The 15,878-nt window shown below is 40.9% G+C and overlaps 1 protein-coding gene across 1 annotated transcript in view; it reads left to right on the top strand.

The window, feature by feature from the left end:
- Oxct1 (3-oxoacid CoA-transferase 1) overlaps window positions 1-15,878 on the top strand; it is a 121,345-nt gene that overhangs the window by 3,288 nt on the left and 102,179 nt on the right. The window contains exons 2-5 of the mRNA XM_055601121.1: window positions 2,002-2,110; window positions 3,037-3,127; window positions 12,358-12,493; window positions 15,548-15,697. Coding sequence (XP_055457096.1) covers window positions 2,002-2,110; window positions 3,037-3,127; window positions 12,358-12,493; window positions 15,548-15,697 — 486 coding nt within the window. The remainder of the gene's footprint in view (window positions 1-2,001; window positions 2,111-3,036; window positions 3,128-12,357; window positions 12,494-15,547; window positions 15,698-15,878) is intronic.

Raw genomic sequence — 15,878 nt, 5'->3', positions numbered from 1 at the left:
ACTAACTAACTAACTAACTAACTAACTAACTAACTAACTAACTAACTCTGTGTGTGTGTGTGTGTGTGTGTGTGTGTGTGTGTTTAAACAGAAGTAAATAACTCCTTACTCGTTGAGGACAGGAAGAGAAGGAAGTTCTTTGTGGTTAAGCCCTTTCAAAGTCCTGTTTCTCCTTCTACTTATGTCCCAGGCTTTGGGCAGTGTGCAAACTCCTGACCTGACCTTGACCAAAATAGAAACTTAAAGGGACAAAAAGTCATGTGATCATGTGTATAACCTCAACCTTTTTGTTACTCATTCGACTTTCCTTTAAATGGTCTTTTGTACTAGTTGCTAATTAAAAGAATAGTTTTTAGAGGAAAGAAAGAATGGTAGTCCTGGATCACCTTGGCGTTTAGCCGTCTGAAATTTTATTGGGTAGCTGAGTGGGTGTGACTTTATAGCTGGGCTTGATTATCAGGGCTCAGCTGTTACTCTCTCCACTCCCTCTTTCTTCAGATTAACTATGTAATAAGAATAAAGGGAAGTATTGTTAATGTGGGTCATTAATTACCATGGAATACATTTCCTCCTTTTCTCTTGCCCAGATTATGGTTGGACTATACAGGGTAATAACTTCAACTGGTTTTATGAATGCTCACTGGATGACTCATTTGAGGCCCATCTCACTTGCTATAACAAACACCCCGTCTGGATATTTATAAAAGAAGTTTATTTAGCTCATAGTTAAACGGAGACTAGAAGTCCACGATTTGGCAATTGTGTCTGGTGAAAGGATTGTGTTACTCTTTACCATGGCAGCAGAGGGACAAGCTGCTGCGTGCAGGAGAGGCAGCCTTGCTTTAGAAAATCCTCGCTGTGACAGTCAGCAATTCAGTGCAGTAAGAACAGGAACTTGCTCGCTCCTGCAAGAATGAACTCTGCATCATTAATACCTTTGTACAGGCTCACACAACTCCTGAGAGTCTTACTGCCTCTGCACGCTATTACATGGGAACCCAGTTCTGACATGGGCTTTGGAGGTGGCAAACCATCTACAGACTGTAGTGGGCCCAAATAGTTCACTGGTGTGGCCAACCAAGCCCTCCTTGTACTGGTAGTCTGTTGCTTTTTCTTCAGCTTCTGTGACAGCAGGGTAGGGAAGGGAGTCCTCTGGTGTGCTGGTCTTCACTTGTCTCTTTAGAGTTCTCCTAGTACCTGGAACTGACCACACTGTACTAAATTCCTGAGCATTTAGTACCATATGGATTAGAAAGGTGGCATAGAACTTGGTGCAGGTAGGTTCTCAGTATTTGTCAGCTGAATGGAAAGCTAGGTTACTATCAGAAATTGGCTGATGTCACTAATAGTGTGAATTTGTGTCTCAGCATATGACGTGGGTTATCTAATTTTATTCTTTTGGGGAGCGGCCACAAGGGACATGGCTGGACTTCGCCTGTGTGACAGAAGATGTAGATCACCAGGGACCCTGGTGTGAGCCTGTGCATGGAGCATGTCTGTCCTAGCATAGATAAACCATCTAAGGCCAACTCTTTACAGAAAGAGTTGTGTCAGAGAGTCAGAGTAAAATGATATCACAGAGGGCAGAAGATGAAGGCGTTGGGAAGATGCCCAGCCACAGCGTTTCAGTTGATAGGAGAAATAAGCACAGGAAATCTATTATATGTCTTGGTGATGGTCGGTGACAGTGACTGCATTTGAAAATCTCTGAGTGGTTGTGAAATGTTCTTACCTCAAGAATGTGTGAGGTAATGCTATGTTAGAAAACTCCAATTAGTCAACTTGTGATGTATACGTGTATCAGAATGTGACATTATATACTGTAAAATACAGGTTTGTTAATTAAAATGCAAAATGCTAAGAGTGAACTTATATATATATATATGTATATCTACATATATATGTGTACATATATGTGTATGTATATGTATAATTTGCTACATGTGTAAAGTGAAGCTGCAAATGACTGACTGTTCACTGGAAATGTCTTAAATGTTTCAGGGGTGTGTCTGCTACTTCTCTGTCAGTGCTCATCACCGCACCAAGTTCTACACCGACCCAGTGGAAGCTGTAAAGGATATTCCTGATGGTGCAACCTTGCTGGTCGGTGGTAAGTAAAGAGGCTGTTTTCCTTTCAATGATAATGTTCTTAAGCTTTTAGGAAAAAATCACATGACAAAGCTATACAGATTCAAAGTGCCATTTATTCTGTCGTTTAGCCCTTAACATTTTGCTTCTGACACACCATGACACCTATTGTACATCTTTCACTTTAGCACTGTACTTTTCCTTTCCCCTTTTTCTGATTATACTTGAAAAGCTGGAGGTTTGAAGTGCCTGTGTCTTATCAGGAACTACAATGGATCCCTAAATTCTTGAGAATTCTGGTGAATGTGACACAGGTACCTCATCTTATCAGATACCCTCTCCACTCTTTACTGCTCTTTACTGAGCTGGAGAGCACATAGTCTTTCTTTTGTTGAATCCCCCCCATCCTGTTTCCGCTACTTTTTTGGGGGTGTCTTATAACCACTGTCTCAGATTTAATGACACTTAACTTCCTGATTCTTATATATGGAATCAAGTCTTATTAGGGGCATTTTTACTGAATGTCCATCTTAAATCCAACACTTTTAGAAAAATTTTAAAGATGTAAAAAATTAAATTCATTGGCTCAGTGTTTTAGTTCTATAAGATTTACTAACTCAGATGTATAAAAATGCATGTTTAAATAAACAGCTGGTTATGGTTTGAATTATGAAGAGGGATAGTAGATATGTCATATATGAACTGATTACATTTGGCCTAACCTGGTCAAAGCCTTTACAGTGGTGGCTGGTGATATATAATGGTTTGAAACACTGAGATCCAGTTATGCGGCTGATGGCTGTTTATTGATTTGATAAGGTATTGTTACGTATTTTGCTTATTACATTGAGCAAAATGCTCTGTGCTTTTTCTCTTCTATTAAGAATAATATACACTTCTTGAAAGAACATTTCCTCACGCATATTGTTTCCCTTTTGGGCTTTGTAGGTTTTGGGCTGTGTGGAATTCCAGAGAATCTTATAGGAGCTTTACTGAAGACCGGAGTGAAAGATCTAACTGCAGTAAGCAACAATGCAGGGTGAGTGGATCCGATCTCTGAAATGATTAGCTAGAAAGAAATGCCAGTTTAAAAATAATACTGAGAAGTTTATCAGCAGTCAGGGATGAGATCCCTAATATATTATTCAGTCTCAGGTCAGCCCTAAACACATACTCAAGAAACACCAAAGAAACTCAGTAGGATCTGTCTGTCTATGTATGTATGTTTGTATGTATGTATCTACTATGTATATGTGTGTGTATGTATGTATGTATGTGTCTGTCTATCTATCTATCTATCTATCTATCTATCTATCTATCTATCTATCTATCTATAGCAGTTACAAAAGAAGGTCATGAATCCAAGAGGGAGCTGGGGGAGGGGAAGAGGAAGGCGAAGGGAGAAGCTGGTTGGGGGAGGTGGAGATAATATAAATAGTGTACTCATATGAAATTATAAAAAAAAATCAAAAGAAGTAGATCAATGAAATTAAATGTGCTTCCACTTATAAGAGTAATATGTTTAATCACCAAAAGATAGCAGATAGCTGGATTTTATGGCACATGATGGTAATGCCATCACTAAGGAGACTGGGGAAGATAATAATTTCAATACCACCATGATCTGTATACCAAGCAGTGAGATGCCATCGCAGAAAATGACAGTGGATAGCAATGTCAAGAGTGCAAGCTACTTTTCCGTTTGTGTTTTTGTTTCTCAACCTGTAGCACTGTGGCTGAACTTAGTTCCTCGGGCATGCATACTAGACAAGTGGTCTTCCTCTGGGCTATATCACCAGCTTCCTTTTCTTACTTCTGATTTTGATATAAAGGCTCACTAAATCAGCCAGGCTAGCCCTGGGCTTTCTCTGTAGTCCAGAGAGACCTTGAATTAATGAGTTTCCTTACTTGGCCTCCCAAGTAGGTGGAATTGCAGGCCTGTGCCATCTAGCTCAACAAAGTTACACTTATTCACATATTTTTGATGCCACATTTCATAACATTGCATAAGTGAAGAAACTTTGCTTTACCTTATATAAATATATAAATTAAGGGTTTGTATCTATCTGATAAACTTTCATTTTTTTAAAAAATGTAAAATACAACTCAGAATTAAAAAAAAATTAAAGATGGTCCTTCATGTTCTTTGTTATTATAGACCATCATGTATAAAGCAAGGCAGACATCATTTGAAATCTGTTTCAAGTTTTTTTGTTGTTGCTGTTTGTTTATAGCAATACTTCAGATGCTATATAAAGAAATATGTTAATCGTAAAAAATGTTGCTGGTCTTGAGAGGATGTGGTGGACATACTGTTAATTTACCAGTAGGACTAAATAAAAATTGATTATAATAAACCATTGTTTTAAAAAGGCCATGCACATGTTGGTACAGTTAGTGATGTCAGAAAAAGCTATTTGTATGCAAAACAGTAACTCATCTGCCCCTTTAAACAAATGGATGAAGGACTTTGACGATCATAAGATGCTTAAAAACATAACTGAATTAGAAGTTTGGCTTATTATTGTAAAGGTTTTAAGAATAAACAGTACAGGTTACCTTGTAAGTGAGTGATGGAAAGAGCACATTTTATGGGAAGATGTGTAGAAGACTCTCCAGGCTCTGGGAACTAACCTTGAATTTTGTGACACTTTGCATGGGGAGATGTCAACAAACGTCTCAAGTTGGATAGGGAACCAAAGATAGACCGAAGCAGTGATACCACCGACCTCTAGCTTGCTGAACCAGCGAGTTTATTGGAGTTACTTACAAGAATATGGGTAGGGGTTACTTACCAGAGCATAGACCGTTTAAAGGCAGCTGTATCACTAAAAGCTTACCTTAGTGTGGGTGATGGACTCATGGCGGCTGGAACCCTGGAGCTCTTTCCCCGACTTGCAGGTACCCTGACAGGTTAGAGAGTCTTCTCAGCAGTCCTTAGTACTTACATAACCATGGGGCAGGAGGGGCCTTGTGAGTCTGGCAAGTTTCAGAGACTTCCTGAGACTTGAGAGTTCCTGAGTCTTAACAGTCTCTCTTTAAAACTTTCTGCATTTCCCACATGCAGTGGTACATGTCTTTAATCCCAAGCACTGAGGAAGACAGAAGCAGGTGGATCTCTGTGAGTTCCATTTTAGCCTGATCTACAAACGGAGTCTAGGACAGCCAAAGCTACACAGAGAAACCGTGTCTCAAAACAAACAAACAAACAAATAAACAAACAAAACCCAAACAAAAAATTCCCCAACTTCCTGCATTTTAATGAGGTTCCATTGGAATGGAATGTTTAGTTCAGAGGAAATTGCTACATAATACTTTTGTATGAGGTATTAACTGTTAGCCTTGATAAGATAAATGCTGCTTTAGGATCATACTTCTGAAAGAATATTTTGATATGTTGATTAAAAGGTTGAAAAAAAACCCCGAGACTTCATTGACTTTTGATGAACTTTGAGTTATAAGACAGCATGGACTGAAAGTTTCACAATAAACTGTGTGTCTACTATTTAACTACAGAGCCAACAGAAAACTGGGCATGTTATGGTATCCGTGCTGCCTCCTTCCTGACAATATTGCTTTGGGTTATAGATGTAAAAGAGTGGGGGATTCACTTGGTTAATGCATAATTCTGTGTACTTCAAGTTTCCTATATATCTTATTAATCAGCTATAGGAAAATTTTGAGAGTTCAGTGAGGTATCCCTCACTCAAAATAAAAAGTTAAAAGTTAAAAGCAAGTGGACTCTGTGCTGTGCTCTATTCTTCTTTTATTTCTACAGCTGCAGCTCTGGTGACCTCATTGAACAGATACTGGCCATGCTTTGACTTTGAGCATTCTTTAGGGCTCTGTTATTTTGTTTGGGAAGGGCTAAAGATGCCCTGCGATGCATGCTTGCATTATGTGCTTAGTTTATGAAAGTTTCGATTTGTACTATGGGATATCAAAACCTTATATCTGAATATAGCTTCTTCTTTTATCTTTATATTTCTAATATTGCCAGGGTAATTATTAATTGTACGATTGAGAGTAAACATATTATTAAATGAAAGCAAGGAAAATAAATTTTCTCCATTACTTATGTTTTTAAAATAATTATTGCCAGTAAGTGGAATTTTAGAAAGTAGATATTCAAGATTTTTTTTTTTTTTGAGACAGGATTTTTCCATGTAGTCTGGGTTGTCTTATAATTCACTCTGTAGCCAGGGTGGTATTGAACTCAGAGCTCTGCCTGCCTCTGCCTCTAGAGTGCTGGGATTAAAGGCATGCACCACCACACCTGGCCTCCAGAATTAAATTTCAGATTTGGAAATTGCTTATTTTCAGAAGATGGTGTCTTTTGTGCAATGCCCATTTTGGTTCACACTAACACCTCTCTGTAGATTTTGGCTTTAGAGTTAAAATGTCTGAAATCCTACAAATCCAGGGTTTTCTTTAGATATTTTAGAGAAGTGTCAGCTTCTGAAGGTAAGCAGTGCAATCTGTTGGAAAATCCATCAACCTCACCTTCAATATCAAAGAGCACATGGGCTTTTTCATACTTGTTTCTCTGTTAGAAATGTTCCTCATTTGCCTTAGGGTACAAATCGTCAGTCTTCTAATGATGAGCTCTCAGATGTTAGGGATGTAGTTTACTCATTTTTTTTTTTTTTATCATCAGTGATGATACTATTTTATCAGACAAAATGTGTTTGATGAGTTTGTGAGCTAGAGACACTATCGAAAGATACAGTCTTATTGTAAGCAATCTATCTAATAGATATTTCTGGTCCAATTGTTGAGGTTGCTATGTTGACTGGTTGTTGTGCCAGGAGACTAGTCTCAAACAAAGCAAAGGCCAAATTCATAGTCAGCTCCAGAGCCAAGATCAACAAATACAGAAGCTCATCTTTAAATAGAGCCAAATTAAAATGTTTAATGTGTTGCAAAAATAAACAGAGAGATATGAAAGAGTGGTCAGAAAAATTTATTAAGTCAACGAGTGACCTGCTATGTTCTGGTTTTTGGAATGGGGACTCTGTAGGCTTGGAGGGAACTTCAGATATTTGAAACTACAAAAAACAAATGGGCTGAATCCACCTTCATGGGTTGTTCTGTGATTGTAGTTTTGTTAGTCATAGCTCTGGATAGCATCGCTGGTAACTGAGGAGTTTACCAAAGGGCCTCCTTTAAAAGGACTGATGATAGCTGAAGGAAAACAACATGACCTTAAATGACCCTGGAGGCAATAACAGAGGGATACTGTTGCTACCAGCCCTGGAATGAGAGACCTTAAGAGAACCAGTATTTTAAAGTTTTATAGATAGAAGGTGGGGAAGAGAGCCTGAAGACTAAAGATCCTGACATCGCTGTTCTCTGGCCTCCAATCTCCATGATAGTGCCTTCCCTCGGCTCAGCCCAAGCAGAAGGCAGTGGCAAGAGAACTCCTTCGTTCAAGGTATAGGCTGGCCACCTTGGACAAGTAGGAAATAATAAGAGATTATGCTGGTCAGCTTTGGCTGTTGACTTGACATCACCTATAGTTCAGTGGGAGAGGATCCCAGTGAGAATCTTAATTACCTTCGTCAATTTGGCCTATGGGCATATGTTTCTATTGGATGAAGATACTGCCCTTGATGGGTGGTACCATTTTCTAGGCAAGGTATCCTGAAGCAGAAGAGAAGAAGGCTAGCTGAAAGCAGGCAAGGATCCCCGAGTTTCTTCCCTTTCTGTTCTTGACTCTGATAGTTGAATTCCCTGCAAGGTAGACCATCATCTGAAAGTAGAAGCTAAACGAGCACTATTCTTCCCCTCTCCGTTGCTTTTCGTGAGGTTATTTAATCACAGCAGCAGACATGAACCTGGAGTAGTTCATTTCTGCTAGAGAAGCTCATGAAATGCAGCAGTGAATTCTTTTAGCAAGTGCTCACTAAGCATTTCTGCAGTCACCTTTATGTGCCCTATAGCAGAGAGGTGCTTGGGACGCAGAAGTGAAAGAAAAAAACAAGACAAAACAAAATAAAAACAACACCACCAAAAGCAACAGCAGAGCGCTGTGTCACAGTCCTCCTATTCTGTTTTTGAAAGACAATTAATAGGTAGTCAACATAAAAAATGGGTAAATTTTCTGATACGTTAGAAAGTTTTGTACCATGGAAAGAAGAAAAAGAACAAGCAAGAAGATTGGGAAACTGTTGGTAGAGAGGCAGCTGTTAGCAATTGATGGGGTAATTAGGGTAACACCAGGGTAACATCTGAGCCCACGCTTGAAGGACGTGGGAGAGGAGCCATCCGTACAGAAAATAGATTCAGTGACAGGCAGATGCCAGTGCAGATGACCCTAGGGAAGCATTTCTGGCGTGGCTGCAGAAGCCAAGAGGACAACAGAGAGGTAGAAGATCCTGGAAGGAATGAGTCAGAGACATAAAAGGCATGCAATTAGCAGGCCTTGCTGGCTGTTCTAGAGCTCTTTGCTGTATTCTGAATAAGCAATACCTTTTCAGGGCTTTGAGCAGAGCAGCAGCCTCTTCTGCCTCTAAGTTTTGTAAGGTGTTATTTGGCTGCCATGGTCAAGGTGGACTGTAGGGACAGAGCAGAGGCAGATGGTACCGAGGTAAAGATGGCACCAAGTACAGGAGGGAGCTAGAAATGGATTACAGGCTGGAGTGATAAACTTGGGCGTGGGGGCGGAGTTAGGTATCACTTCTCTAGATTTGTTCTGCTCATCTCCTGGAGAGCAACTCGCAGGCATGTTGGGCCTGGCTGTTGAAAGAAGCTAAGTTTGGAGGCAGATTGTTAACCTGAAATAGGGTCTGGGCCTTAGGAGCAGGTTCGAAACAAACAAGTGAGGAAGAGTGTGGAAAAAGAGTAAGAGGAGGAAGAGGAGGAAGTGGAGGAAGAGATGGAGGAGGAGGTAGGAGAAAAAAACAGGAGGGGGACAAATAGCGTGTCTCTAGAAAGGCAGTAGCTCTGGTATTCTGGCGCCCTCTTGTGGGCAAGCATAGTATTAACCCGTAAGGCTGTTTCCCCCATAACTGTAAGGCAGTTTTCAAAGAAAGGTAGCATCTGGGCAGTGGTTCACTTACTGTGTTCCGTAATTCCCTGAAGATTGGATACATGAGAAGGCACAGACCTGATGATTTCCCTCTTTGTCCTAAGCTAGGTGAGGTCAATCTTGTGTGTGACATTGTTCACAGACTTCACTGGAGCCTACTTAGCCTTTAGTTTTCTTTTAGGAAAAAAAAAAAAAAAAAGAGAGACTAAATATAAAATATATAGGTATTTTTATGCCCCTGGTGGGTAGGGAAGCAAAGATTACTGAATGGTGAACAGTTCTTTGTAATCCATACACCTTGATGGATATAGTATGCAGGATGCTGTAGGGGAGGGGAAGTAAGAGTCTTCCAATTAGGAAGGAGCCATGTGAGTTGGACCAGGCACTATAAGCTTGGTGACAGAGAGTGGAGGCAAGTGCTTGTTGGAAGAAATGCTAGTGGTTTGCCACACAGGCCCCCATACTTAACACCTTTGCATGTGAAACATGTAGATGTCTCTTGTGGCCACTAGATTAATTTCTGTTAGGTTCCATTGCCGAAGCTAAAATCCTGCAGGAGGTTCGTGTCTGCCGCAGGACAAGAGGTCTTATGGATGAACCATCTCCCCAGCGTCTCTTGGGTGACCCTCTTCTGCATTCTTGTGGCCTCCTTCGAACTTCAGATGCTCACCATGGTTTGGACTATGCCAAGCCTTTTCATTGGCCCCTTGTCTTTCATGTGCTTTCTCAGAATTCATTGTATTAGCCTGTCACCTTTCAGCTGAAGCATCTCCTGTCCTTCAGGATGAAGTCACATCGGGCGCTCCTCCATTCCTGCTTCAGTCCACATCCCATCCACGCTGAGCACTGAGAAGGGGCCTCTTGCCTCAGGATCTTCACTGTGTTCTTAAACTGTGTTTTTCTTTTGCTTCCATCTATTTCTCACCATCTGTAAGACCTTTTCCCCTCAGCTGACTTTCTCTGCCCTCTTTCTTCATTAACAGTTGGGTCCTTGATTTTCTGTGTTCCAGTCATATATTATAAAGACATCACATAGTATGTTCCTCCTCTGGTATAATTATACACTTACTGTTTATTTCCTCTGAACTCTCAGAACTATATAGGGACAGGGACAGTCCTTCTCATGGTTGTAGCCCTATAGACTATACCATCTCGAGGGAAGAATAAGCACTCAGTATGGGATTGCTGGATGAATGAATTGTGCAGGTAACACAAGCTCCACATGGAAGGAGCCATCAGAACATGAAAGTGGTCATCAATAGGGAGGAAATATAGGCTACCATTTCTAAGAGGATTTCAGGATCTTTCTCATTGTAATTTTATCTTAAAAGAAAAAAAAAACATTGATACATAAGACCAAGTGATATAGAAAACTGACCCTACACAGATGTACTAATGGGATTTTTTTTTACAAGCTGCACAGCCATATAGCCAACACCCTTGCAAAGACATAAGACAGGACCAGTTCTCCAGATAGCTCCTTTCATAGTGCCTCCAGTTACTGGTCTCATCCTCCTGCCCTGATCTACATGATAGACTCTTTGGACCACATTCATCAGTCCTGTCAAAGTATGAAGCCCTTGTAAAGGAAGTGACTCAACACGCACACTTTTGTGTGTAGCTTCTTTCATTCAACATTCTGTCTGAATTTGTCCATGTGGCTAGTAGTTATCTATTATGCAGTCTCATTGCTTTATGTCACTGCATTGTCTGGATGAAGTATGACTTAATCTGTCCTGTGGATGAGCATTTGAGAGGCCCTCATTTTGGCTATAATGGGCAGTACTGTTGATGAATATGTTATTTACATTTTTAATGAGCATTAAATATGAACTCTTGTTTGGTAAAGATCCAAGAGTAGACTCAGCAGCACCTGGATTATTGTTTTTCAATGTTAGTAGATCATGCTAAGTTTTATTTTCTACTCCTTAAAATGATTGCTGTACATTCATCTTAGCACACAGGAAAATTCTGGTGTTTCATGCCCTTGCCAAATGACGTGGTTTTTCCTTTGTGTTTATCTTGTTGTCTCAGTATGATCTTCACTAATAAAAATGGTTTTACAGATCCAGGCCTGAATCCCAGCGTTTGGAAGGCGGAGGCAGGAGGATCTCAAAATACAGGCCAACTTCAATTACATAGTGAGACTGTACCTGACAGACAGAGCAGTTTTGGTTTTTCTCTCTAGCTGGTTAAAGAACTTCCGAACCCTTTGAGCAGGGAGGGATAAGCTGACTGGAAATGGGCAAGCTTCCGTTCAGTAATTCATTTATCTTATCACATCAAGTGTGCTTTAAAATGTAGGTGCATTTTTTGAAAATATGATGGAAATAAAGAAGAAATGTATAAACCTGGAGATTTCTAGCTAACATAGTCAATAGTACTTGGCCCATATCTAAGAATAAACTTTAAAATATTGAAGAAAAATATATGTATTGTAACAACCACATAAGATTTATTTTGCTACCTGTAGTCTTTTCATTTAGAGGGGATTAAGTACATTCACATATGTAAATATTGTTAAGTGAAATGTCCATGATATAGGAAAAATGTTATCTGTTTGCTTGTTTTTTTGAGACAGGGTTTCTTTGTCTTGGATTCACTTTATAGACCAGGCTTTCCTTGAACTCTCAGAGATCCACCTGCCTCTGCCTCTCTGAGTGCTGGGATCACAGGTTTTCATCTTTATCTTAATGCAGGACCTGTCCATTCTGTTTGAACACAGATGCTTTCAAAGCATAGAGCGGGAACCAGGCCGTCTTTGCTTAGGATCTATCCTGAGATCACTTTGCAGCTGTGGAAAAACAACTGTGTGGGGGCTGGAACTACAGGATGAATGTGGGCTGGAACAGCATCAGCTATCTCCCTCAATTTTTGAGGTGTTGGGGGATTTGAGATAGGTCCTCACTGTGTAGAACAGGTTGCCTCAAACCCAGAGCTCCACCTGCCTCTGCCATCCAGGTGCTAGGATCTCTGTCAGAATTTTAAGCTTCCATTTCCCCACCTGTAAAATAAGGAAGGGTGAGCTGCCCGCTCTGTGAAGTTCTTGGAGTGGTGAGGGGTACAAGGAAAATGTGGATAGAATTCTTTAGATGATTTCTTTCCTCTAAATTATTAAAAGTTCACATCTTAGAAAAGAAAACAAAACAAAATCCAAAACAACAACAACAAAAAACGTGTGCTAACAGAGTTCTGTCAGATGGTCTCATGGTTATCAACTCCCTTCCTTTTTGTTTTAGGGTTGACAACTTTGGCCTGGGCCTTTTACTTCGATCCAAGCAGATAAAACGCATGATCTCATCGTATGTGGGAGAAAATGCAGAATTTGAGCGACAGTTCTTATCTGGTGAATTAGAAGTAGAGCTGACTCCTCAGGTAAGAAAATCTGTCTGCACGTTTTTCACAGTGCTACTTTATAGAAAACTTCCTTTTTTTCTTCTTGAATTTTTGTTGTTGTTCGAGACAGATACTATTCTGTCAAACCAAGGAATTCTGTGTTCAAGTCACTTCTATTAATTCTAAAGGATTAATGTTTTCTGTGCCTATGAAGATTAGGCATTTCTAAGTAGAAAATGTTCAAGCTCCTAAATAAAATTTTTAATATGTTACTACAGTGTTTGTCGTGCCAGAAGCAAACCTAAGGGCTTGCTGAAATGTCTGAGATTGTCCTAAAAGTCAGTTTTTATGAATGCCAGTGTTGGAAATTTCTGAATGGTTAAGTCTTGCTGACTCATGTCCGGAGAGTGAGGCCTGCTGGAGGGTGAAACTGCTTCGTTGAGGAAGGTGCTGGGCTCAGAGCCCAGGGCTCTGAGGACTGACACGTGACAGAGCCAGCCTCTGGTGCCATTTGTGCGGCAAGTCTGACCTTGTTTCCACCTTTTCACGACCCTTTGAAGGCAGCTTTTGAAGCCTGTTGGGTAAAGCGAGGCTCTGCTTTCTCAGCATGTCAGTGCTCCACTTTGACACACTCTGTAATCGAGCACACCAGTCTTCCTCAAGGGAATTGTCACTTTAGAATTTCGCCAAGTTGGTAAGGATGGACTGGTGGCAGGATTTTGTAAAGGGAAATGGTTGGCTCTGTGATAGCCTAGAGAAGGCATGCACAGAGGACTGTCCTTTCCGACTGGGGCATCACAGTATCATACTCACACCTGGTTTGGTTGCCTGCAGCACTGTCAGCCCTACTTGTTCCAGGGCTGTGACATGTTCACTGTTGCTCAGTTTTCACTTAAAGCTTTGTGAATGAGCAAATATATGTATTTCTAGTCTCCTTTGGTTCCTATAGAAACAAAACAAAACAAAACAAAAAGCTCTGGGTAGCTCAAACAACAGGAGTTTTGTTTCTCACAGTTAGAGTAGCCAGGAAATCCAAGGCCAAGGGCCAACCAGTCTAATTCGTGGGGAGTCTTTTCCTAGCTTCTGATCACTTATGTCTTGCTTTGTCCTCTTGGGACCTAGATATGAGCAAAAGTGAGCTCTCTGTTGTCTTAATGATGCTTTTAGAGCAGGGCCTATACTTATGGGTTGTTTCCATCTTAAATATCTCCTCACACCCCTGTCACATTGAAGGTTAGCATTTCCACTGATACACAGTGCGGCCCATACTGTATAGCTTCCACATTGCAGGTTAAGGCACCATGTCATGCCATGGTGCATTAGTGGGGGACAGAGGATACTTTGAGGAGTTGCCTCCTTTCTTCCACTGTAAATTCTGGAGATCGGACTGAGGTTGTTATGCTTGTGTATTGTCTCAGTTACTTTTCATTGCCATGACAAAATACCAGGACCAAGGCAATTTACAAAACAAAATGTTTAATTTGGGGGCCATGGTTTCAGAGGGTCAGACTCCATAATTATTATGGTGGGGATCATGACAGCAGACAGGTGGCCACTGGAGCAGTAGCCGCGAGCTTCTATTCTGATCCTCAAGTAGGAGGCAGAGAGAGCTAACTGGGAATGCCATGAGCTTTTGAAATCTCGAGGCCCATCCCCAGTGACACACCTCCAACAAGGTCACACCTCCTACTCGTTCCTAAACAGCTCCACCAAACATTTTGGTGGAACCAAACATTCAAATATGTGAGCCTGTCTTAGTTAGGGTTTCATTGCTATGAAGAGAGACCAAGACCATGGCAACTTTGATAAAGAAAACATTTAGTTGGGGCTGGCTTACAATTTCAGAGCTTTAGTCCATTATCATCATAGCAGAAAGCATGGCAGTACGCAGGCAGAAATGGTGCTGGAGGAGTTGAGAGTTCTACATCTTGATCCTCAGGCAGTAGGAGACTGTGTGTCACACTGGGCGTGGCTGAACATAGACACCTCAAAGCCCTCCTCCAAAGTGATACACTTTCTCCAACAAGGCCACACCTATTCCAACTAGGTTGCACCTCCTAATAATGCCACTCCCTATGGGCCAAACGTTAAAAAACGTGAGTCTGTAGGGCCCATACCTATTTGAACCACCACAGAGCCTGTGGAAGTCATTCTCATTTACCTGATGAGCTATCATCTTACTGTTCTACTCCCAGCTTCTCTCTCTCTACCTACCTACATACCTAATCTATCTGTCTATTTTTGGTTTTTCAAGACAGGGTTTCTCTGTGTGTAGCTTTAGCCGTTTGTAGCTTTAGCTGTTCTGGAACTCACTCTGTAGACCGGGCTGGCCTCAAAGTCACAGAGATCCACCTGCCACCACCTCCTGAGTGCTGGGACTAAAGGCATGTGCTGCCACCACCTAGTAACTCCCAATTTTTAAAAGCCAGTTTACCCATATGCCCGTTTTTGCTTGGCTTTGAATTTTCCTTGCTTATATAACTTCATAAATAGAACATTTATGAAAGTGATTTAAAAGACATTTTAAAATAAATTTGAACTTTTGGTTTGATAGAGGGCCCTGCGATATAGCCATAATTGGCTTAGTATTTGTTATGTAACCCATGCTGACCTCAAACCCATAGCAGTCTTCCTGCCTCAGCCCGCCAGGTGTTAAAATTACAAACGTTTTCCATCCTGCCTGGTGTACCTATTGCTATTAATGGTAAAAATACTGAGTTTGCACCTATACATGATACACGATAAAACAAAATTTTTAGTGCTCAAAAATATATGAAGCTGTGTTTACATAATTAACTTTAAAATTTTATTTCGGAATATGAAAGTAGATATTTATAGACTATGAAGTCAAGAGCCCAGTGGGGGTGGAGTCTGGAAACTGAAAGCATATCTGGACAAATGAGCAGTTATATCTGAATGTGGACTGAGACTGGGATGGGTATTGTCTTTTAATTGATGCCTCGGCTTGGGCATTGCCTCACACCTTGCAGGACTGTGAGCCTCTAGAAAGTGGGACCCACATCTATCAGTTTCTGGGTTCCCTGTCTGAAGTGCGCTTTTTGGATTTCTCACATGTTGGTTGTTTGTTCGTAGGGCACGCTTGCAGAGAGAATCCGAGCAGGCGGGGCCGGAGTCCCCGCCTTCTACACGAGCACAGGGTATGGGACCCTGGTACAAGAAGGAGGATCACCCATTAAATATAACAAAGATGGGAGTGTTGCCATTGCCAGCAAGCCGAGAGAGGTAAGAGACTCCTCACCCACGTGACATTCTGCTTGGACTCATTTGAAAGCTACCTCGGTGAGATAAATATTCATTTTCAAAAAGCTGAGGCTCGTAGCTAAACCTGGATACTCCTCACACGTAAAACAAACAAACAAACAACAACAATAAAAAAAAACAGAGGGAAACTAGAATAAATTAG

This window comes from Psammomys obesus, unplaced genomic scaffold (assembly GCF_907164565.1).
Source record: "Psammomys obesus unplaced genomic scaffold, mPsaObe1.curated_primary_1811, whole genome shotgun sequence".
Classification (NCBI taxonomy): Eukaryota; Metazoa; Chordata; class Mammalia; order Rodentia; family Muridae; genus Psammomys; species Psammomys obesus.
This window is presented reverse-complemented; position numbering and strand designations above follow the sequence as displayed.